The 25,809-nt window shown below is 39.7% G+C and overlaps 1 protein-coding gene across 2 annotated transcripts in view; it reads left to right on the top strand.

Moving 5' to 3' along the window:
• The window catches only part of St18 (ST18 C2H2C-type zinc finger transcription factor), a 124,213-nt gene that overhangs the window by 62,610 nt on the left and 35,794 nt on the right, over positions 1 to 25,809 (top strand). For both annotated transcript variants that reach the window (XM_015986945.3, XM_076563994.1), the window contains exons 6-11: positions 4,415 to 5,200; positions 8,736 to 8,870; positions 10,079 to 10,169; positions 11,777 to 11,881; positions 17,963 to 18,156; positions 20,220 to 20,431. In XM_015986945.3, coding sequence (XP_015842431.1) covers positions 4,415 to 5,200; positions 8,736 to 8,870; positions 10,079 to 10,169; positions 11,777 to 11,881; positions 17,963 to 18,156; positions 20,220 to 20,431 — 1,523 coding nt within the window. The remainder of the gene's footprint in view (positions 1 to 4,414; positions 5,201 to 8,735; positions 8,871 to 10,078; positions 10,170 to 11,776; positions 11,882 to 17,962; positions 18,157 to 20,219; positions 20,432 to 25,809) is intronic.

Raw genomic sequence — 25,809 nt, forward strand, 5'->3', positions numbered from 1 at the left:
CTCAGTCCAACAGAAGAGCACCTAATTTCACTGCTCCTCTCTTCCAGGCACCTTGTTAGCTTTGCCTTACCAGGAGTGTGCCTACTTATAGCTTCAGCTATACTGCTCAGATAATGAGAGTATAAAGGACTCATGAAGGCTGTGTTTCATTCCTTTCTATGGCCCAAACTTCACTCCACACTCCAACCTGACTCCAAAAGACTACATGTGGGCACTATGGTAGGTAGTTAGAAATCCTTTCCCCCATGTGGAGCTGAACACCAGGAAGAAAGACAAGCTCAGACTCCTGGAAGAGACAGAAAATGAGAGTCATCATGAGTTCAAAGTATACCAGTTGTGGAGTTGCCAGCAGCATGGCCCATATGCTTAGTACCTGGAAATGCCTACCTGAAACACAGAAGTTTCTAGGAGATGAAATTATACTTTTAATATGTCACCTTCAATAAAAAAAAAATAAAGAACAAACCACTCCAGGCTCAGAATTTTAGAAAATAAATTCATTTTCTATATTTTTTTCCTGCCAAAATTTGACTTCAAAAGTTCCAATAAATGAGTTTACCTGTACAGGTGTCCTCACTGGTTACAGAAGCAGAACTGAACCCAATGGCCATAAAACCCAGTCACACTAAGGAATTCATTCCAAAATCAGTGGCATTTTTCAGAGGAGTTCAGAGAGAGAGAGGTGAAAATTCACTAACTATATATAGGATTACCAACCACTCATCATGGAAACCTGGTTTATAGTCAGGAAATAAAGAAATAAATGAGCTTTTATATACCAGACCAAACCCTTTTTCTTTAAAAAGTCTACACAAAAGAAAGTTTCCCAGCTCAAGTCCCTTCCCACCAAACATGCTTGGAAGTTCACACAGGCTAGAGAAAGGCTTAGGCCATTTCTAGAACTGCCAGGTTTCCCAATTTGCCATCTTTGTGATACTAGCAAAGTTAAGGTCTGGGTTGTATGAGAGTTTTATGTTTTTGCAATTGCATATTTTGACCAATAATTTAAGGATCATTGTTCTTTCCAGCCTAAGTTAACTGGAAGTAGACTCAAGTGTCTTACTATAAATTTATTATGGAAAAGATTTCAATTTGGAAAAGTATTTGGCTATTAATATTCTTAGTATCTTCTCCTAAGAATGGCTGTGTAACATGAGCCATCTTAGCTAGTAAGGTTTTCTAGGCTGTGGGATACTTGCAGTATGTAACAGAGACAAGGATACAAGCTTCTACCATGTGGCCCTTGGTCTGGACCCAGCCCTCTACTTAATAGCTGTGTGGTCTTAAGCAAGCCCTGGGAGACCTCTGTGAGATGGACTGGAAAGCACTTTGTGGTATTGTGAAATAAAGAATGGGGCACTGCACTAGGCACATCACATTCATTGTCCAAAGAAAGGTTGTGGGTTCATCTAGTCATTGGCCTGTCCTCATTCTGAAGATGAAAACCCAGGCTCCAGAAAGCAAGCGCTAACTAGAGTCATATAAGCAGATGGTGCCTAGCCTGTGGCATATGTAGTCCCTAGGCCTCACATATTTGTGTATTGTGCTCCAGCTTCTAGCTCTGAGGGGCAGATGCCAGTCTGTGCTGCAATCTTCAAAGGCCTATGTGGTCACCTTGCTGAGCTTTCCTCTCTGTGGTCTCCAATGTTCCTTAGGAATGACTTCTACTGATGAAAGTAGGCCAGTCCTGTTGTTGATGTTGAGGTGCTCCCTAGTCCCCTGATGTTAGTCTTTGAAAATAGCAGCTGAGGATGGGGAGGAAGCCATCATTTACTGAGTGCCTGTTGTGTGCTCCTGTGATCTCTGCAGTAATGCACAGGCTGGGCTGCTGTCCCCACAGTGCAAGTGGAAACCCCAGGCTCTGATGGGCTGAATAGCCTGTCCAGCAAGCACAGACACTAACAACAGAGCTCAAACTCCACACCTCTGCAACAGACCTTACTAGTCTTCAGAAAAATAATACTGCAGAGTAGAGAAAAGAGAGAGCCGGTGGCAGGGCTGGGAGAAACAGCACCTTTCTCAGATCTGTCATGTCAAATGCTAACTTAGGGTTTTTCTCATGCCCACAGTGAAATCTGGGAAGGCTTTTCAGAACAAGGAATGTTGATTTGTGGTTTAGACTATCCCTAGAAACCAGTGTGTATGTGACAGTGTGGATACCCCTGGCTTGGGGCTTCTCTCTTTCTGAAGAACAATTAATAAATATTTTCTTTTAGCATATAACACACAGTTGAACCAAACAATGATGTAAACTGGAAATGACCCAAAATGTAAGCAGTTGGCAGTCACTCAATGAAGCGCATTGTCGCGCACATGTGCGAGTTTGTCACTCCGCCTCTCTGGTGATCTGCACTTAATAGGAATATTTTAAACTATGTAGCTAAGCAACAGAGGTAATTGTTGCTTTCTAGAGCTTTTGTTAGCACTCTAACACAGCCCAAATATGCATAATGAGGTATAATGTCTATAAATCATTATTGTACACATGTGGATAGTTAAGTGGAGTGAGAGAATGGTTCAATGAATTGAGCATATTCACTGAAAATGCTTTTTATTTGTTTTCTGTAGTTCATAATACTTTAAAATTATCATAACCCTTTACACTTTCTCTTAATAGCCAACTGTGATATTGAGAAAAACTTCATTTGCATTTTAGACTATGTTTAATATATTATTGAAAGCTGGAGTTGCTCTGATGTAGATTCAGGAGAGGATAGGCCCATCCTATCAATGTTATGTTCTTGTTTATCCGGCCTCTTTTCTAGGAACTGAAATGTTAAATTTTTCAGTTTGTGTTGAATAGATCCCAACAAAAGACTGCACCCTATAATCAGCATTATTTACAGGGGCTAGTGTTGTGACTGAATTCTTCTCTGCATCCAAAAATGCTTTTAGTTACTATGGCAATATTTACTTGATCCTGGCAGTCCAGTGTTGATTTAGGGAGATAATTACCAGAAAGGAAGATGATGGAGATGTATTTTTGAGTGTCCTTGTCAGAGACAATGTTTATAAAAAAAAAATTGAATGAGACAAAAAAACTGCGCATTGTCTTCCAAACAGACATCCTCTCCCACAGCTTCATGCTGATGGCTGTACTTTCCTCCAAAGATGTTTATTAACAGAGAATGCACTTCACTTGGTGTCTTTAGCAGTATTTAAGGGGGCTTATCATTTTATGTTTCCCATCCCCCACCTGTCTTTGAAATGTAGGAATGGTTGGTTTTTTTGTTTAATTTTTTTTTTTTGTTGTTGTTGTTGTTGTTCTGGTGGATGTTAGCAGACTCGTGGTAGGCTTTTTGAGACATTTCACAAATGGTGTGCACGGAGAATCCATATGCTCATTTGGATAGTTTGCATTGGGACAGCTTTGGTGAACTGACCCTACATACATCATGCATGCATGCATATATACATACATACATTCATATGTACATGCAACAAGACAAGTTAAGGTGTGATACTGACAGCTACTCTGGACTGGCCTGGGTACTTGGAGGCCTGCTTTTAGTCACAGGACCCAAATGGCTCATATTTGACACCCTCAAACCAAGTCTCCCTCATCTCCTTTATGTTATAACACAAATACATGCACATGTCAGACAAGAAAATGTATTACTATTTAAAATATTTAATCCTGATATTTTCCCATTTATGTTTCCCTGAATATAGAATTGTAATGTGACACCAAAAAGTGAGCAGAAAGATTTGAGAGCTTCAGAGTACTTCTGTCACAATCTGTGTAGAGGTCTTTGTATCTTAGTTAACATCGCATAAAAGCTGAGACTATTTCTGAAAAACTACAGAGAATAGAATTCAAATAATCGCTAAAAATACTTGCTATGATCCAGAGAAATTTGATGAACATTTTTCTGCAGTGTGTAGCTTGCACATTCAAGTTCCTCCTGGCTGCTAAGATGTAGGAATGTAAGAGGGTGTAACAGCAGGAACTCCATGTGTGGTGCTGTGTTGCCGAAGTACCAACTTCAGTCATGACAGTACCCTAAAAGAACTTAGCTCTTCACATGCAAAAGACACAGAACCACTAAACTTATTTTATTTCATTTGTATTTTTCTCATCAATGTTTGTAAAATTAATAGACATTACACATTATGCATATTTTGTAGGCATACCAGTATCCATGTACATATACATGCAGATTTATACATATACATGTGTGTATAAAGTCACATGTATATGAATAGTTATACAAGCTCCTTAAAGTATTTTTGCCTTTTTGTTTGATTCATTGGTTACTTTTTAGAGGTAGGAATCTCACTTGTGGTCCAGACTAGCCTTGAACTTGCTAGCCTCTTACCTCTGATTCCTAAGTATTGGAATCATAGGCCCCTGCCACTACACGAAGGCCCTTTAAATAATTTTTTTCCCAACATCTGTTTTCTTTTTTTGTAGAGGAAATCATGGTAAAGCCCATGGATGAGACTCTTCATTCACCTACACAAGAAAACTCACTCCGAAAGGAAGACCAATACATGTGTTATCCAGAGCTCATGGTTAAATCTTTAATGCACTTAGGCAAATTTGAAGAAAGTGTGACTATGCAGACCATAAATGAGAACTTAAATGACAGTGGCATTCAGTCTTTAAAAGCAGAGAGTGATGAGGCAGATGAGTGCTGTATGACTCATTCAGAGGATGGAAGAGACAAAGTCTATAGTTCCCAGGCAGCTTTCTGCTCTTCTGGTGAAAGTGACAGTGACTCTGAGGGTGCAGAGAATGGGTGGGGCAGTGGCTCCAACTCACCAGAAGACACTGACCCTCCCAGAACCCACAGACACAAGCTGACACACAATAAAAAGGACCTGTTGGAGGTTTCTGAGATGAAAGCTGAAGGTGACAAATTTACCCCTTGTGAGAACAGGTGTGGTTCTGATATTGATGGTAGAGAGCCACAGAACTCCCACATGGAACCCTTGGCTGTCAAAGTACAGCCTTCATTCCCAGAGGCTGAAGATGGTGAGAGCCTGGTCCCAGTTACTGAGGAGCCTGGAGAAATGGAGAAAGCGAAGGGGAACCTGAGTTTGCTGGAGCAGGCTATTGCTCTACAGGCTGAACGTGGTTCTGTCTTCCATCATACCTACAAGGAGCTGGACCGCTTTTTCCTGGACCACCTAGCAAAGGAACGGAGACAAACCAAGGTTACTGATGCCAGTGGAAGGCAAATCTTTAACAATAAACGTAAGTTCATTTTTATATTCATTGTAGGAGGAAAGTTGATTTAGAGTTTGAAAATGTTAAATGTGCCTATTCCTTCTAAATTAGCCATTTGACAACTTATTGTAATTTAAAAATCAATTTGTAATCATAAAACATGCTGTTTCTTACTTTGCAGCTACTCTTCCGGTTACTGTTAGCTTAGAGTCTATGGGTGCTATACTGTCTTAACACCTGAAACCTTTATCCCTTCTGATTTTCTCATTAAATTAGCTCTTCAGAATCCCACCATACCTACTTTTTAACAGTGCTTGATTGGATATTTTCAGAAGACTTTAACTTATTTTATTAGAGAAATCAAGCCTATAATTTAATTTTTCTTTCTACCCTTTGTTGTGGGATTATGAAGCTGCTTTCAAGCTTCAAAATGACAGATATCAAGTCACTCATAGACTAGGCAGGAAGTTCTGAGCCTTCTTATGAGTAAACCAGGTGTTAATATATTTGTAAGATGGTGCTTTCCCAGCTTGCCCATGGAAGCCCACAGACAGCTGGATCAAACTTAAATTGTCAGAGGAAATGTGCTTGGAGAAGACCTTAGATTGCTTTTCCAACATAATGGGAATGATACATCTTCCCTGGTGGAGGACTAAGCCTGTTCTCACACTCGTAGTCTGTAATGTTTGTGAGGGGCTATTCCTAGTAGTCCACAGGTGCCCAGAGAAACACTTAACATGGATTATGTCCAGAGTCCAGTCAGATTCAGACCTCCAGTATAGTAATGACACAAGCCAGGCATTGCTTTAGTGGGACAGTATGTTTGTGGAACTCGCTATGGAACATTTACAGATGAGGATACAGTGTAAGCACTACACTACCTATCCTGTGGCACCTGTCAAGTAAGAGGAGCAAGAGGAACAATGGGGCAAGTCTGCTTGGTATGACAGAGCATTGTCCCAGGCAAACCAGGACACAGCAGCACTAGAGGATGAAGTCCCCTCATTGTATAGTGCTATACAAAGAAAATGAAAGAAGAGGCAGGCTGAGCAGCTGCCCTGAGCCTGTGCTCGGGTTTCTTATCATGCAAACAGGTTCTGCCCTCCAGAGCATTTCATCTACAGCTTTGTTTTGGGAGGCCCAGGAGAGAGGTGCAGACAAAGGTGCACGGTGGACTGTCAGTGGGCCCCACCTGGGCAGGTGCCAGCCCCGTTATCTCCAACACCCTTTCTGGCTTCACTCAGACACACAGTGTGCTGAAGAGGGGAAGTGCTCACCGCCAGCCCTGTCAGTGCTTAGAAATGTGGTGTCATGTGGACGAGATCCAAGAGAGGAAGCACATCAAAACAGACACCGTAGTTTTTCTCCTCTCTGTGAGTGGCACTTTGTGATGGTGTCAAACCCCTCAGCTAATTTCTATCAAGCATTGAAGACTTTGACCAGTGGCATACAGGTCTTACGTGCCCAAATGGACTTGAAATTTGGCATTATGTTACTGTTAAGTAAAACTTGTATGCACAAAGCCATACAAATCACAATCTTAATATACTCTAAATTTTCTCTTACAGAGTACAGAAAGGAGCATCCTCCCACATAAGTCATTTTAGTTAACTCTTGTCTTTACTTAACAAAGCTGTTTCCTGGGCATCCCTGTCCTCAGTTGTGCTCTGTGTACTTGAGCACTCAACTTTCAGTATCCTGACTTGTCCTGGACTGTCAGTGCTGGCTACGACCTGAAGGATCCTTAGCCCCTCCTTCTTTACTGAAACCATGCCCTCATGCAATTAGATTACACACAGCCTGCTGTACCCCATCTGCCTAGGACTGCTTGTAACCTAACAACTGGAGTGATTTGGTATCATAGGGACATGTCTGCTCATGCAATGTAGTACCATGGAGATGTCTGACACATTCCATGTCAGTGGCCTATTCTGGGTGGTTTCCTTAGAGGAGAAGGGTATGGCCTTCCCATCCGCACATGATAGGCCCTTTCCTCTTACACCAAGCCAACAGCTTTATGAGCAAGGTCTTGTAGATTACCAATTGTTACCATGGGGCCTCAAGCCTGCTCAGTATCCTTGTTGGTCCACATTGAGAGTTGCATATCCCTTCTGAAGGCTGTTTTGCTTCTTTCTCTGAGGACTCATATACTTCTAGTTTTCTGACTAACACACACAGACACACACACACACACACATACACACACATACACACATGAACACACAATTTTTCCTGATCAGTATCCTGAGCACAAGTTTGGGCAGTCTGGACCATAAGATTGCATTTCTGTGTCAAGTTTAATTAGCATCTTGGCCATACAAGTATGGATATGTATGCATGTGTATGTGTTATATGAATGTACATGTGTGCATGTGTGTATGTGCATGTATGCACATGGATGTGAATGTGTATGCATGTGTGTATGCACATGTGTATGTTTGCACAGGTGCATGTATATACATGTGTTCATGTGTGTGTGTGTGTGTGTGTATGTGTGTATGTCTATGTGTGTACTTATGCAAGTGTGTGTACCTATGCAAGTATGTGTATATGTCTGAGAATGTCAGTGCCAACCTCATCCACATTGCTATTCTGCATTCATTTATATTATTCATTTATAAGCCTCTCTCGCTCTCAATACCCTGAATACCAGTACTCCTGAGATTATCTTCATTCCGCCCATCTTGGGCTCCTATCCTGTGGCATCTGTCACACCCTCACAGGTCCTGAGTCCTCTGGTGGCTGGGAAGCTTGATTTTCCGCCTTTCCCTCTCCTCAGATGCCCCACTAGAACATTTCCCTCCAAAGGCTTCTCCATCACCTCAGCTCTGAATCTCTCACAGCTTCCCTCTGTGGTCACCTCACATACTGCTGAGATAGTCCTCACAGGATGCAGAATCTTGGGGTGTGGTCACCTCACATACTGTTGAAATAGTCCTCAGGGGATGAAGAATCTTGGATTTTTTTTGTTTGCTTTGTTGTATTTTTTCACTTGCTTGTGTAGGACACAGCCCATCAGCTGCTCTGCAGGAAGCAAGCTCAACTTTTATGTGAGTAGCTGGTCCACCCCCAAATTCACCTGCTGCCAGGGACCTACAAGGACAAAGCCAGAGAGGCCTTCTGCCTATATGGTGGGCTCTTTGTCTTATAATTTTAAATCTGCCTTTTTCTAAACTCTCTCAATAGAGGATAGCTTGAGGTTAAATAAATTCTCCTTTCTTGCTTTTCTTTTTTCTTTTCTCCTTTTCAGGAACATGTTCACCTTCTGGCACATGGTGACTGTTTTTGTAGTAAAGAGTTAACTATAATATGTGACATGACAACTTAAAATCATCTCTGTTGTTAACAGTCCCTTGCCCTGTGTCAGCCTTTGCTTAGGAATCCAAGAAAATTGAAAATGTGTTTTGCTTCCATGGGTCTTAGTTGAGGGTTTTATTCAAAGGCAACGTAAGAAGAATGTTTATGATGGCAAAACTGAATAGTGTGATTGACATGGCAAGGCCACTCTATTGACTGATGAGAAGAAGCACCATGTGAGTGTCTCAATTCAATTTCTCTGTAGATTCACCAAGGCCTGAAAGGAGGGAGGCCAAGTGCCCCATCCCTGGCTGTGATGGCACAGGGCACGTAACGGGGCTCTATCCCCACCACCGCAGTCTTTCCGGGTGCCCCCACAAAGTGCGAGTTCCTCTGGAAAGTGAGTATTCCATATCCTGAGGACATACCTATGCCATCATACACACAGCACAGCCTCACATGGTTGTCCTATGTTCCTTCTGGTTAGAATTAGGAATGGGAACATCATCTGTTTCCATGTTTTTTAAAGCAATTTCCATGTAACCATGTGAAGTGTTTGTGTGTATTTGTTTGTTTCTGATTTTGAGATAAGGTCTGGCTTATGTAGCCCTGGCCTGCATTCTTCCTCTACTGTGCCCAGTTTAGCTATTGTTTTTAAAACATAGTGTATTAGAAAAATCCAGGAATAGTAATTTCAGATGCAGTGACCTCCTGACCTGCCCTCAACATGAGATCACATGCTTCTTGAAATTCTCTCAGGATGCCTTGTCATGTCTGAGCCCCCCAGGGCAACAGCAACCTTTCCTCCTTCATACCCACCATAGTTCTTCAATGCCCTGGGCTGTAGAAGGAAAGGGAAGGACTAGCTGAGAACACTGGGCTGTTACATGATTTCTCATCTGGTTATTGGGACAGTTCTTGGTCTACCCCATGGGTGAAAGTGGGGACACTTTAAGATTCCCAGCTGTCATGACTTGGCAAGTCACTAGTTTTCTCGCCCACACTAGCTGTGGCATTAGCAGTTTGTCAGTCCAGCCTTCTGAGGCTTCACTTAGCCTTACTCTTCCCAGTAGTCATCTGGCAGGGGAGGGTGGATGGACAGATACAAAGTAACACCACTTAGGAAATAAAAAGGGCTACATACACCGACCTCCAGCTTACAGGGAAAGTATTGAAAGAGTTGTGTGGAAAAAGAAGTTCTCTGCTGCCGTAGAGAAGTGTACTTAGAAGTAAAAGTGGGAGTGATGAGCTTCTCAGGGTAGAGAGGCAGCAGGCTCTGTCCCAGCATGAGTGTGGCCCCAGAAGCATATAGAACAGTTCCTCAACTGACTGTGAGCAGAACCATTTGGGGGAGGGGATCTAGGTCAATACTGTTCAGCAGTCAGAGTTGTTTAGACATGATCTATCTTTCCGGGTTTCCATTCTGAAGGAATGAGGGGCTTTGGTTCAGTACATCCCTGGAAGAACCATGGTGGACTATCTATCTGAAGTCATTTGAATGGAAAATAGAAAAGTAAATTTGATGGTGTCTTATGTATATGTGTATATATGTTATGTATGTATGTATAGTAAATTGTTCTTACCTTTAACATGATATTTTGTGCTTAGTTCTTGCCATGCATGAGAATGTGCTCAAGTGTCCCACCCCAGGATGCACAGGAAGGGGACATGTGAACAGCAACCGCAACACTCACAGAAGGTAATTCTGATGACTTGCCAATCATTTACATTGCAAACTGCAAAAGAAACTTTCCACAAATGAAATAATAGGTCATGTGTTGAGAGAACTGTCATGTCACTATTAAATGTTACCTCTTGAAATAGCTAACAAGTAGTCTCAATCTCGGGAAAAATTATATTAGTGGTCAACTAAAATAATGAAGCAGTTGTATCTATCTAAAGATGCTCAGGCTCCATGTCCATACAGTCATACATGGCATATTCTTTTCTGCCCTAGATCTCACCAGCACATGTGGATATTGGAGGCTGGCATTAGTGTTCCTTATGAGTTATCACAAATCCCACTCAGTAGACATTTAGAAGGGTTTCAATGTATAGTACAGGGCTTTGAGTGTAAACCATGCAAGGAGTATATGGCATTTGTTGCTAGAGTTTTCCTGCCTTGCCCACAGTCAGCACAAATCTTTGTCACCCGCCAGTCCCACAGCCGCTCAGACCCAACCAAATAAACACAGAGACTTATATTGCATACAAACTGTATGGCCGTGGCAGGCTTCTTGCTAACTGTTCTTATAGCTTAAATTAATCCATTTCCATAAATCTATACCTTGCCACGTGGCTGGTGGCTTACCGGCGACTTCACATGCTGCTGGTCATGGCGGCAGCGGATGGCAGTGTCTCTCTGCCTCAGCCTTCCGCTTCCCAGAATTCTCCTCTCTCCTTGTCCCACCTACTTCCTGCCTGGCCACTGGCCAATCAGTATTTTATTTGACATACAGACCATCCGACAGCAGGCATTTTTATTAAAATTTAAGCTAAAATAAAGCACATTGTGTGTGTTTTTATATACAAATACATGGTATATACATATGGATATTTTAAGTGAAATTTTATTTTATTTTTACTATGTATTTTTAAAGTGTATGTGTGTTTTTCCTGCACGTGTATCTCTGCACCACATCTGTGCAATGTCCACAGAGGATAGAAGATGGTGTAGGCTTTCCTAGAACTAGAGTTATTGATAGTTATGAACTGCCATGTAGGTGCTGGGAATCAAACCCAGGTCCTCTGGAAAAGCAGCCAGTGTTCTTCACCACAGAGTCATCTTTCCAGTTTTTTTTTTAATTTTTCTGTGCACATTTCATATTACATGTGGGGTATGTAGGCATGAGCTATGGTTTGGCTTATAAGAATATTTACAAAAGATTTCATATTTGTGCTTTCAATTTAACTAAGATATAAAATTTAGTCTAAAATTTTGCTAAAGTTAGTAAGATAATCATGGGTTTATCATGCTAATTTCTGTTGTCAGACAATTGTGTGTGTGAATGAACATATTGGATTTAAAATACTGAGTTTCAGAATCATTTTGGTATTTCCCCATTATATAAAACTTTGATTTTCTTTAAATGTATTCACTACTTGTCATTTCTGAGATGGAGCTAGGGATCAAATGTAGACAATGCAGTTTGCAAACCCTTCGGTATCTTTTGTATGAAAATGACGCTAAGTGAACTATTAATATGACTTAACATTTGCTGTGTGCCAAGGGTGCTGTATTTCTGTGCCAAGGCAAACCACATTGTCATGCTCACTCACATCCTCCAACTCTTCTTTTTTGAACAGTCTTTCCGGTTGTCCAATTGCCGCAGCTGAAAAGTTGGCAATGACACAGGACAAAAGTCAGTTTGATTCTTCCCAAACTGGGAACTGTCCTGAGCAGGCTCACAGGTATGAACTCTGTTCATTGGATCCAGCAGAAACTCTGTTCTACGTGTGCCATTGCTCTGAGGGCTTCATGTCATGTTCAGTCACCAGTATATTGATGTGGGCAGCCTGTTTGCAAGGCTAGGGAATGCAGCATCATTCAAATGATCTAGTTAAACTTTCAGAAGTTTAACCTAAAGTCCCTATCTTTACAAGGCTAACATAATATTGGTGAACCTAAAGGAATGAAATATACAATCACATACATTAATCCAATTTCTCTGTCACTAATATAACACAAGGTAGGCTCCCATTTGTGACTGATTTCTTTTCTGACTGGAGGAAACTCTATCAGGAACATTCAAAGTATGTGATTATTGTGTGCTGTCTTTAGGTCCACATAGGCACAGGGCTTCCAAGAAGGTAGCTAGTATTAAAGTGTCTGCCATGGTCCCTTGAGTGCCCAGGTTCCTCATAACATCTAGTAGTTTAGAAGATATTTTACATAAAATGAGTGTTGATACTTAAGGTAATAACAAGTTTTTCTGTAACAATCATGCATGTAGTAGAAGTTATTTGAGAGGAAAGAAAGGTATCAAATAACTGCTGTTAATGAGCCACTAAAAATGCAAAAGCAACTAGTAGGCATTTTAGTATTTCTAGGTGTTCTACTTTGCTTTCTATTCTTGTGATAAAACACGCTACCAAAAGCAAAGTGAGGGAGAAATGGATTTATTTGATTTATGCTTCCAGGGCACAATCCATCACTGAGGGGAGTCAGATCAAGAATTCAAGCTGGAGGCATGGGTTCACCTAGAGAAATAACACAGTGGTAAAGACTACTGGATGATTTTGCAAAGGAATGGGGTTTAGTTCCTAGCACCCACATGGCAGTGTACAACCATCTGTGACTCCAGTTCCCAGAGGTCTAGAACACTCTTCATGTAGGAAAAAATTTATCCATGCACAATAAAAATTTAAATGAAAAAAAAAAAACAAATTCAAGCAAGTACTGAAGAAGAAACAAAGGACCAGCACTACTTACTGGCTTGTTCTCTGAGCTAGCTTTGCTACACATCCCAGGCCAATCTGTCTAGGAATGGATGCTGCCTGCAGAGGGCAAGGCCGTTACACCAAACATCAATCAAGGCAGTGTCTCACACATGGCCCCAGGCCAGTCTGATCTGGACAGTCCCTCAGTTGAGGTTCCCTCTTCCAAGTTGACTCTAGGTTGTACCATGTTGACAATTAAGAAAGGGCAAGGGAAAACACACAGGATGTAGCTTCTCTTGATATTTTTTTTCTACAGATTCACTTAAAAGAATCAAAACCAACATTCAAGTCACATGAGTGAAAAACGTCAAATGAAAATCAAAAATTACTAAATATGTAGCGATAAGAAATCTTAACATGGGATTCTTCGTTAGTATTGGAATGTTTTCTTGATTCTCCCTAAGTATGCTTATGAAAAGCTGCAATTGAATTTCTTGTATATTCATTGCTTTAGAAACTAATGTCATTTTAGATTAGAATATTTCTACAATTTTAGGGTGATAAACCAACTTACAGTTACATCCACTATTCCCTCAAGCATTTCTTTATTCAAAAACAATTTTTTCATACAATATATTTTGATCATATTATTTCCCCTTCCCCAGCTTCTCCCAGGTTCTCACCACCTCCTTACCCATCCAACTTCATGTGTGCTTACTCGCTCTCTCCCTACTCTTAAAAAAAAATTTAAAACCCCAAAAGTTAAAATCAAAATAAACAAACAAACAAAACCCAGTAAGACAAAACAAAATATGTGCATGTACATGCACACACTTATATACTATGGAGTCTGTTTTGTATTAGCCAATTTCTCCTGGGCATGGCTATGCCTTGGACTATATTGATATACCTAGCAGCACTGCAGTGGAGAAAACTGATTTTCCCTTTCCCAGCAAGAATCAGTTCCAAATGGCTTCTACAGTGGGGGTGGGACTTTGTGTCCACTTCCCCTTCTCTATGCTGCAATTTTGTCTAGTTTGAACTTGTTCTGATCCAAGCATGCTGTCACACTCTCTGTGAATTCATATGTGCATCAGTCCTGTTGTGTCTGGAAGACACTGTTTTCATAGAGTCACTTCTGGCTCTTACAGTCTTTTTACATCTCCTATGTAGGTTCCTGAGCCTTGAGGGGAAGGGTTTGATGAAAACATTCCATTTAGTACTGAGTGCTCAAAAGTTTCTCACTCTCTGAAATAGACCAGGTGTGGGTCTCTGTGTTAATTCCAATCTATTTCAAAAAGAAATTTCTCTGATGAGAGTTGAGCAATACTCTGATCTATGGGTATAGCAGTATATCATTAGGGGTCATTTTAGAGCCACATTCCTTTAGCATAACAGTAGTATTATATTTTCCCATAGATACATGACAAATCTATTCTAAGGTTCCTGACCACTTTAGCAGAATCAGAAATGGGCTCCAACTCATGGAGTGGGCCTTAAAACCAAAATGTATTTGGTTACTCCCATAACATTTGTGCCACTATTTACTAGTATCCTTCATGCAGCTCACTGATGTCAGTTGAAGGATTATAGCTGGGTGATACTATTACTTTTGTTCTCTGGTAGTGTGCAGAATACCTTGTACCATAAATGCTAGCCATAGTAGTGAAGCTTTCAGTTAGGCACCAGCTTGATTTTTCAATGACAGAGTGTTGTATTCAACAAAAGTCTTTACAATCAGGTTGTAAGGAGTAACCAATAAACTTAGAAATCACCTATTATGCCTAGGGGTTAGGGTGGTCTATAGGAACTCTTTGGCCCATTGGGTCAATAAAATGTGACCCATTCCTAGCACTGAGGATTTTACTTGGTGGCATGAGATGTTTAATTGAGGGGGAGCATTGTTTCCTACACTGTATAGTAACTTCATTAAATTTCTCTTTTTTCTTATATTCATATATATTTTAGAAAGCTCCTATAGTAGTAGGTTTCCTTATGACTTTTCAAATGGCCTTTAGTGTTAATTGTTCCTCCTTATACTTCCTCCTTTACCCTGACCTCTCACCACCCTTTCACCTTAATCCTCCAATTCTAGCATGTTCTTTATCTCTTTATAACACTATATTCTATTTTCCCTTTATTGGAAGATACCCTCTTCCCCCTTGGACCTAACCTAACTTCTGTCATTATTCTAATTAAAACACACATAACCATCTATAAAAGAAAATACAATATTTGTCTTTGGGGGTCTGAGTTATCTCACTCAGAATAATTGTTTCTACCTCTATCAATTTACCTGCAAATTTCATAATTGCATTCTTCTTAATAGATGAATAATATTCTATTGTATAAATGTACACATTTTCATTATTCATTCTTCAATAGACTATTTTCAATTTCTGGCTACAATGAATCAATGCACATGAGTGAGCCCATATCTCTGTAGGATGTAGAGTCCTTTGGATATATGTTCAAAAGTGGTACAGCTGGAACTTGAGGGAGAACAATATTTAGCTTTTTCAGGAACCTCTGCACTGATTTCCATAAATGCTGTATCAGTTTGTACTTGTACCAGTAATGAATAAATGTTCTCCTTTCCCTGAATCTTCACCAGAATGTGATGTTTTTGTTTTTGCTTTTTTATTGATCTTGACTATTATGACTGGAGTAAGATGAAATTTCAAAATAGTTTTGATTTGCATTTCCCTAATGACTAAGGATATTCAAAATTCTCTGAATGGTTTCTCAGCATTTGAGTTTCATCTTTTGAGAATTCCCCTCTTAGCTTTGTACTCCATTTTAAGTGGGCTATTTGTTTCCTTGGTGTCAAGTTTTTTAGTTCATATATTTTATATATTAATCCTCTTTCAGTTGTACAATTGCTAAAGATTTTTTTATTCCATAAGCTGACACTTTACTTGAATTATCATGTCCTTTCCTGTACAGAAGCTTTTTAGCTTCATAAGATTAACATTAATTAATTTTTTATCTTAGTGCCCACACTATCAGTATCCTGTTCAGAAAGTCTTTTCCTCTGCCAATGAGTGCCTACTCCCCACTTTCTCTTCTATCAGATTCATACTTGGTTTTAATAATGAAGTGTTTTTCTTCCTCTTGTCTATTGTAATTGTTAGTTTTGCTGGGTATAGTAGCCTGGCTTTCATCTGTGCCCTCTCAGAGCTTGTCCATGCCTGTCTAGCTTTCAGAGTCTCCTCTGAGATGTCAGATGATATTCTAATAGCTCTTCCTTTATATGTTCCTTGATCTTTTCCCCTTGCAGCTTGTAATATCCTTTTATCATTTTGTACATTTAGTGTTTTGATTACTATGTGTTATGGGGAGTTTCTTTTTAGATCCTATCTCTTTGATATTTGTTGTGCTTCTTGTAATTTTATAGTCATTTCTTTCTTTATATTGAGGATATTTTCTTGTATGATTTTGTTTAAAATATTTTCTGTGCCTTTACTTGGGTTTCTTCTCCTTCCTCTATGCCCATTATTCATGGGCTTGGTCTTTTTGTGGTTTCCCAGATTTCCTGAATATTTGTTCTGTTTTTTTCCTTATTTTTAAAATTTAATTTTTTTTGACTGAGATTTCCACTTTCACTACCTTGTCATCAAGGTGTGAAATTCTCTTTTCCATGCTTTTAATCTGTGATGAGGTTTATCTCCAAGGGTGGTGTTTTGATATCCTAAGTGTTTCACTTCCAATGTTATTTTAGTTTACATTTCCTTTAGTGAGTCTCCTTGATTTTTTTGTTGTTGCTAAATTCTACTTTCATGTCTTAAATTATTTTCATTCAACTGTTTGTTAATGGTTTTTCAGTCTTCATTAAGGTATTTATTCATATTCTCATTAATGTCCTTAAACATATTTATAGTTTATATTTTGAAGCCCTGACTTCTTCCTTAGCTAAGCTGCATTTCTGTAAGCCTATTGCAATATGGTTTCTGGCTTCTAAAAGAGGCACATTTTCATGGCTGTTCTTGTTTGTGATTTTGTGCTGGGATCTAAAGATCTGGAGTTAGGAGTTTTGAGTATTTCTTGGTGCAGATATCTGGTCTCATCCTTTTTGGGGTGAGTTTTCCAGTCCTTGGTTTCTGTTGCTTAATCTGTATCCTAATCAAGTGTGGTGGCTCTGAAATCCCTGGTAGAGAGCTGTTCTGTGGGTATCAGGAGTCACAAAGCAAGTTAGGAAAGGTCGAGAGTGATGTTGGGAAGAGCTAGGAGAACCCTGGGCCCATAACAAGAGGCTTAGTCCCTAGGCATGGAGGTGGACTGTTGGGTTGGTTTTTGGCTGCACCAGTAATAAAAGTAAGTCTAGGAGGACTGGTGTAGAAGACAGGGAAGATGTGGGTTACTTGCCTGAATCTCAGCCTAGTGTGGTAGCTGGGAGTCATCAGAGTCAAAGAGGAGTAGAGACTGCCTTGAAGGAAAAGCTGAAAGAACTGGGGAGATCCTGGGTCTGCATATGAATCCCTCAAATATTTTTAATGTACAATTTGAAAAGTTTTACCTAGTCCACAAGTTATCACAAACATTTTCAACATTTTATTTTGTTGTAAAGTGAAAAATATTTTTTTATTCTGAAAATCCTGAAAGGTGTGTGTGTTTGTGATCTTTGACACACAGACCATAGCTAAGCAGAATTATACTTTGCTTGGCCAGAGCTTGCTGCACAGGTACCATGTTCCTGTTTAGTTCAGACACAAAAAAAATCTACAGGACTATTTAACTCAAACTTAGAACAGAATAATTATATTAAAACTCTATGAGTATAGAATATAGTAATTTAGATACATCTTGAAATAATGACAGTTTAATACATAATACACATAATGAAAATACATTTAATACCTCTGCATAAGGACTAAATACCCTTTTTAACTGGTAGCAGTCTGGACACAGAGCATGGAGCAGCAACATAACCAGACTCAGCCCAAAGCATTTCCCTCTTACTGCATCTCAGAGCATCCACTCTACTGTGAGCACATCCTCTCTAAATTCTGTGTAGTGTCTCTGTGAACTGTCAGGCAGTGGCGATTCCATCTACTCTAAATCCTGACACAATTTCTTTCTATTTTCTTCAAACTACTTCTTGCCTCTTACCAGGACGAATTTGGTGAAGCAAATTGAATTTAACTTCCGTTCACAAGCCATCACCTCTCCAAGGGCTACTGCATCAAAAGAACAGGAGAAGTTCGGGAAAGTACCATTCGATTATGCCAGTTTTGATGCACAAGTTTTTGGTAAACGCCCTCTCCTACAAACAGGACAAGGACAAAAAACACCACCATTTCCTGAATGTAAGCTTCAAATTCAAATCCTAACGTTCATTACCCTAAAATGCATCTTGTATATGGGGGGGGGCGGTTATAAATTAAAATACAAATATAAAATGTGCTCTCTAGAGATGACAGGAAACAATAGTGAAATAAGTAAGATAACCATTAGTACTAATTTTATATCAAAGTTACACTGAATATTTTATTAGTTATTTCACAGATAGTACCATTATTGAATCTAAATATAACAGTGCTGAAGAGATAATTAGGATTGTAATTAATATATTGAAAGCTATGACAGCTGTTAGACTATATTATTTTAATTCATGTTGTGGTTGTGGCAATCTAATAAGATGAAATATGTAATACTATTTAAAACATTGAAATCATCAAAAAGCCATCAGACTGAAGGTAGGGAAAGCTGAAAAATCTCAGAAAATCATTTAAGGAATCTCAAATTTACTAGGATAAAAACATATGACTGTCAAAACACTGACTAGTAAATTTAAGGATTAATTAATATACAAACCTTCAAAATAGGTTAAATAGTATTCTCATTAATTCCCACACATCTGTGCAGAAGGCTGAACTGAACAGCTGTGCAATGTATAAGACTTGGTGGTCTTGTGTATACATTTCTCTTAAATATGCTAATGAAAAGATGGAGAAACAGGTGTTAGACACAGAAATGATGGATAATACACCTTCACTAAAAAAGGCATCCACCTGGAGTCCTCTGTGAGCCATGCAGTTACTACAGCCTTAAAAATCTATGAACCTCTCAGATCTTATATCTGAATGGAGTAGGCATCTTGTCAGTCCAGTGTCTGCTTCATTATGTCACATTGACCCACAATTTCAGGAACCTAAAAGGCTACCTAACACCTACCTGTAAATGGAGATCCCATGGATAGAGCAATGCTTACATGTACAAAGTCTGTTTTTACCCCCTACCCTCTTCCAGATAGGTCAGCAAACTTGAAAGGAGTTTATCCATTATTGATAAGTACATAATAAAAAAATCTACCTATTCTTAATCAAAAATTGTCCCAGCAAACCTGAGTAGCCATTGACAACTTGTTAGATTCAAAAAAATATGTACACAATAATGTTTTTAGCTAGCAATCCAATTTGTATAAATATTTTTATTATATGTATACAATGTATACGTGTGCATATACACTTAATTCACATAAAGGTAGATGAAGAGTGCACTACCAACTCATATTGTTTGGTTTTTAGTTATAAAAACCATAATAGAATTAGTAACATTTCATATTCTTATAGTTACAGAAATAATATTCAGTAATATTTTTTCATAAAAAATAAGCAAATGTTTAAAATAAGCAATATTTAATCCAAAACTAATAGCAACGTGCTTTTATATCTTTATATCTTAGATGTTTCTCCCATAACCATGAAGGGTGCTTACAAACAGCCCACAGTGAAGAGAAATATGCATAATTATGTCCTTCAGAAAATCCATGATACCCAAAACAAAACACAGAAAGTCAGCCTTGGTAACTAAATGGCCTATCTCTTCACCTTGAGAACAGGCTCTCTCTGTCCTCTGTTCAGGTCACTGAGGACTCTGTCCTAGTTAAGTATTGAACAAACATTCATTCCAAGTAATAAAAATACACCCTGTCTAAGCAGAAACCTCAGTGATAGCAGCCCCTGAAAGGTGCCTGGCCCTGGCCTGGTCATGGTCTTCCTCCTGTTCAGCTTGTGCACATGCCGGTCCTGGGCTGTTTGCTGTGTATGATGGGCTTTGCTCATTTGTTTTAATCTACAATTTTGCATACATATTGCCAATACACCTGCCCTTTAACATTGATGATGGAGTTTCTGTCACCTATAAAGAAAATACAAAAAGTCTTAAGAGCATGGCATCTTTGAAGAATCACATCATCTGCTCTGTGCACCTTGGTGAAACCTGCCTGGGTAACCTTCATTTAACATATCAAGAGATAATGGTTCTGCTTTAATTTATTTTAATGAAAGATGTTTTGTCTTTAAAAAAAAAAAACTTTGATGACTGAAGCTGAGTACATGCAATTGCTAATCAAATCTCTCTTCAACAGCAAAGCATTTTTCAAACCCAGTGAAATTTCCTAATGGGCTGCCTAGTGCTGGCGCCCACACACAGAGCACAATCCATGCCAGCTCTTATGGCCATGGTCAGTGCAGTGAAGACACCCACATAGCAGCAGCTGCTGCCATCCTGAACCTTTCCACCCGCTGCAGGGAAGCCACAGACATCCTCTCCAACAAACCACAGAGCCTGCGTGCCAAGGTAAGCTAGGCCAAGAGCATGGAAGGTGGGCCAGCGACTCGAGAATCAACTGCCTTTCATGTTCCTCCCTGCATCCACTCACTTCCCCTACTCCCTACCCAAGCAGGGACAAGCTCACAAAGGATTCAAGGAAGGAAGGTGGGCTTATTTTGGAGGTACAGTCATCTGGGAATCAGTGACTTATGAGGTGGTTGAGGAGAATCTCATCACTGTTTCTGTTTTGAGGTATTTGGTGAACAAGGAAAGAGAGTAATTGTTAAAATGCATCTCTGCTGTGGAAGCTATTTCACTGTCTGCAGATCAGAGCCATTTAGAAAAGTGTCTGGTGAAACATTTTTGAAACTGACCATAGAGTTCTATTGTACATGTCACCACTGCATAGCATGAGGACATTAAGACTATAGTGTTCTCATCAGACTAAGGAGACTAGAGGCTTTAATGTTCAATCCAGAATCAAATTCTAGGACCTTTGTGAACACAATACATTTCCTAAGAGATTAATCATATTTCCCATAGCTTTTCCTTTCTAACTTGGGAAATATTTATTTGTACTTGTGGTGACTTAATGAGTGCACAAATACCCTGCATGCAGTGGGCCACAGGGGAGGCTGTAAGGGCTGAGTGTTTCTCCTGTTTACACAGATGGCCTCACTCAAAGAACTTATCACCTACCTAGATGATTAGAAGCCTGCCGATATAGAGCACCCAGACATTTTCTTGTCACAGATTTTACCCTTGCTTAAAATGGAAGATTTCCTGAGTGAGTCTCAGACCCTGAAGTCTGTGCAATGCAAACTGAGACATTTCCCTTTAAGAGCAGCCCCATCCTTGTGTGGTCAGCTGCTTGCCTATGCTATGCCAGGTCTTCAGGAGAGCAGGTAGCATAGTGCCACCAAGCATTTGACAGAAGAATCAGAATTAGCTTCTGGAAGAAGCCAAGCCAAGTAAACCCCAGGAAGAGATGGTTGCCAAAAGCCACTCAAAAACAGTCTTTAAACAAATGAGGTTCTTAAACAAAGAAAAAAATATATCCCTCTAAAAATATGAAGAAAATACCAAACTCTCTGAATTCATAATGCCAGTCACAAACTACTGACACAGGAGACGAATGTGAGGGATTTTAAAACACAACCTTATTTTTGAATTGACATTTTAAGATCTGATTTATTTTTCTTTTTTAAGACTGTTATAGAGATACTTGGTTCCAGAAATACTTCAGTGTCTTCCTTCCTAGTGCTGTGTGCCTGACTTAATCTCTGTTTCATAGCAAATGGGGTCTGCCATCACAGTTACTTACGTGAAGCAGCTGAGTGGCCCTGCTAGGACAAATGCTGCACATGTGCACATTTCCCTGGTCCCCAGAATGCTTCTTTCACCTCAGATCTTCAGGGCCCATTTAATTGCTGACGTCAAGCAAGTAACACACAGATGACTAACAGTTGAGTGGTGTTTTCTGTCCAGCTGCTCTCTTTTAAAAACACATTTCTGATCAGAAAAACACCTGCTTAACCACCATATTTCAAAAAGCCATATAATCCTTTTCTAATGTCTGTTTGCCCACTCCTTGTGTCAGCGAGGCTCTATGCAGCAGACCTGGTATTCCTAAGATAATGTCCTCTCCAGTACAGCTCTTTGCATTCTCCACTGATACCTGGATGTGGACAGTGGAAATAGAAGGGACTTAGATGAGCTTCTGAAAGGAGCTACTTATGCCTGCCAGAGATATTAAAAAAAAATTTCCTGTGAGAAGTACCTACCTCACACAAGGGTTGTTAACAAAGGATAGTTATGGCTCCCTTCAGCATCACTGTGAACAGTACTGCTGAACTGCATAGCACTCACATTTCCACACAATTGTACCAATTTGTAGAACTCTGTCTTCATTGGTGTTATGAATGTAGAACTGTTTCTCACAAATTTGCTGAAACAACTCTTTTAGAAACAAAACAAAAACTGGTTAATTAACTCTGCAGACCTGCAACTAAGCAAACCATGCTGGATGTGTGGTTTTGCTATTGCCAGCAAACATGGGATTAGATGCCATCTTCCCCTGAGCATTGCATGCCGGCCTCATTCTTCCTCCAGGAGATTTGAGTTTTTCCCTCTATCACAGGTTGTTAATGTCTTCATTTCTCAAAGTTCACTCCCATAAGATCTCCTATGCTTCATATTTAGAAGCAAATGCAGAAAACAGGTTTTCTTGTTCTATAGTTATGTCAGTATATAAGTCATGTTGGCAAGTGTAGTCTAAGCACTGGCATTGTCTTCACCACTGGTTAAGACTATGTTCTCAACTTATGGGTCATGACTCCTTTGGAGATAGAATATCCTTTTCACAGGGGTCACCTAATACCATCAGAAAACACAGATATTTACATTGTGATTCATAACAGTAACAAAACTGATGTTATGAAGTAGCAAGAAAAATAATTTTATGGTTGGGGGTCACCACAACATGAGGATCTCTATTAAAGGGCTGCAGCATTAGAGAGCTTGAGAACCACTGCTTCAGACAGAGCTTCAGACTCTGGATTCAATGAGCTTACCAATAAGCAGAAGGAAAGGAATGCTCCGCCCCTGGACATCTGAGGTAGAGGTGGGCCTGTGGCGGCTGAGGCATGCACAGGTGGCTTCACAGTGCCTTCCATCTGAACCGGAGATGGCTGGTTACTTCTTTTCCTCTTGTTCTCATCCAGAAATATTTGCTGTGAGCATCTCTTTGGTTGCTTACAGCACCAATCAGAGAATTAATTGAAGAGCACACTGCGGCCTGTTGGCCAAAGCCTAAAAACCTTAAAAGTGCTGAAATACCACCTCAGGCAATACAGATTTTTCTACAAGGACACAACTGACTATGCACTAAGTAGGGTTCTGAATTAGTGATCTGCAAAACACTCGGAGTGTTTTCAGAGGGGCAAGGAAACTCTGAGTCTCTATCATATTTTAAATATAAAAATATGATGATGTTAAGGTTTCTATTGCTGTAAAGAGACATCATGACCACAGCAACTCTTATAAAGAAAACATTTAACAAGTACTGGCTTACTGTTCAGTGGTTTAGTTTATTGTCATCAAGGTTAGAAGCATGGCAGTATTCAGGGTGACATGGTGCTGGAGAAGTAGCTGAGAGTTCTACATCTAGATCCTCAGGCAGCAGGAAGAATAAGGCAGTGGGCCTGGTTTGAGCTTCTGAAAACTCAAATCCTATGCCCCAGTGACACATATCCTCCAACAAGGCCCCATCTACTCCAATAAGGCCATACCTTCTAATAGTGCCACTTACTATGAATCTACGGGGATCATTTTCATTCAGACTACCACAGATGATATACATAATTTACCCTGCTATCCATACTGTTTTCCATTTAACAAACCTGTGTTCTCTATACATCAGGTACACATCATATCTGTGCAAAGAACATCAGGCCATTTCTAACATGACTGGTCACTTTCCAAATACAGAGCCCACTACATTTTAGATATTAAGAGAAACTATTTGTTTTAAAATACCATCTTACCTCTGAATAACATATTCATACCACCAGATCTCTTTCAAATTGTTTAAGAAAGGAGAGAATAATTTGTACATTTAGTTCATAGTGAATATCATAAGGATTAAAAGGTAATTTTGTCTGAAATACTAGTTTTCTTTTTATTCCAGTACTTTTGTTGGTTCTAAGATATATAAAACGTCCTCCATCTTTATTTGACATCAATATGAGTTTGGAAACATAAATTGGTCTCAATGTCACATACCTTACACAGTGTCACACACCTTACACAATGTCACACACCTTACACAATGTCACACACCTTACACAATGTCACATACCTTACACAATGTCACACACCTTACACAGTGTCACACACCTTACACAGTGTCACATACCTTACACAATGTCACACACCTTACAGTGTCACACACCTTACACAGTGTCATCACACACCTTACAGTGTCATCACACACCTTACACAGTGTCGTCACATACCTTACACAATGTCACACACCTTATACAGTGTCACACACCTTACACAGTGTCATCACACACCTTACACAGTGTCATCACACACCTTACACAGTGTCACACACCTTACACAGTGTCACACACCTTATACAGTGTCACATACCTTACACAGTGTCACACACCTTAAGGTGCTTCTGCCCAACCCCTGTGCCTCTGGTAGGAGTAGAGTCATGAGTGTCGATGGGTAGAGAGTGAGCATCCCAGGTTTGCTGGGCACTTTCTGTCAGTGCCCCTGAGAGCTGCACCAGCCTATTTTAATACGCAGAGGTAGAACATGCCTCAAGTCTATCTTTATCCTCATCACTGCTACTTGCCAAGCATTCTGTTATTTGTTTTGGTGTTTTCCCCACCTGCTTAGACAAAATGACATATGCACAGTTCCTTAAAAGAAAACAAAAATTTGACACTTACTTGAAGTGTTTAAAGTTCAAAGTCTGTTTTTGCTTGAATGAGGCCTAGAAACAGCATACCATTAGTGCTGCCTGCTCACAGTAATACCCCAGTGGCCCTGGGTGGTTAGAACCCAAAGCATATTTTAACATCTGAACACATTGTACCATACATTTTGAATGAAAGATCAGATGAGGGTCCCGAGGCAGGGACCATAAAAAACTGACTGCGTAAGTGTATTGTAACTAGATATGTAACAACTAGCTTCTTGCTGGGCATGGTGATTCAGCCTGTAACCAGAGAGGCTGAGATAGGGTACCATGAGCTTGAGGCCATCCTGGGCTATGTAGTGAGACCCTGCCTCAAGACAAGTAAAGAAATGAAATATTGACTCTTTAGCCCTATGAATAGCTGAGGGCTATGTCTTTTTGGGGATTGTGATTTGTAGAATACCTACTATGTGCTACATACTGTTCATAGATCTCTGACTATGTGAATCCCTTTAAATCCTCCTAAAGATTAACATGGATAATACTTTTCATTTTTCAGTGGAAGAAATAGTGGTACAGAAATAATGATTTTCTGTGAGTGGCATGACTATAATTGCTGGAAATAAAATTTGAATTCACACATAGCCTTAGTTATTTTCTAAAGTGCTTTATGGCTGTTAAATAAAGAGCTTGGTAGACCATGATTTTAAATTCAAAATGTCTGTTTTGTTTGAACAAGGCCTAGAAATTTGGGGAAGTATCTCTAAATTTCATTTCAATTTCACACCTTGGATTAGTCATTTCTTCTTTGCACTGTATAATTCTGTGTTATAAATATATTTCATATGTTTATCATCTTTACAGTGGTAGCAATTAGTTACTGCTGAGTAAGAATCGAGTGCGTGCTTTCTGTCTTCAGTTGTATAAGACTTTCTAACCTGCTCTTTGGTTCACATAATTACTGTCTCACTGA

This window comes from Peromyscus maniculatus, chromosome 2 (genome assembly GCF_049852395.1).
Source record: "Peromyscus maniculatus bairdii isolate BWxNUB_F1_BW_parent chromosome 2, HU_Pman_BW_mat_3.1, whole genome shotgun sequence".
Taxonomy (NCBI): Eukaryota; Metazoa; Chordata; class Mammalia; order Rodentia; family Cricetidae; genus Peromyscus; species Peromyscus maniculatus.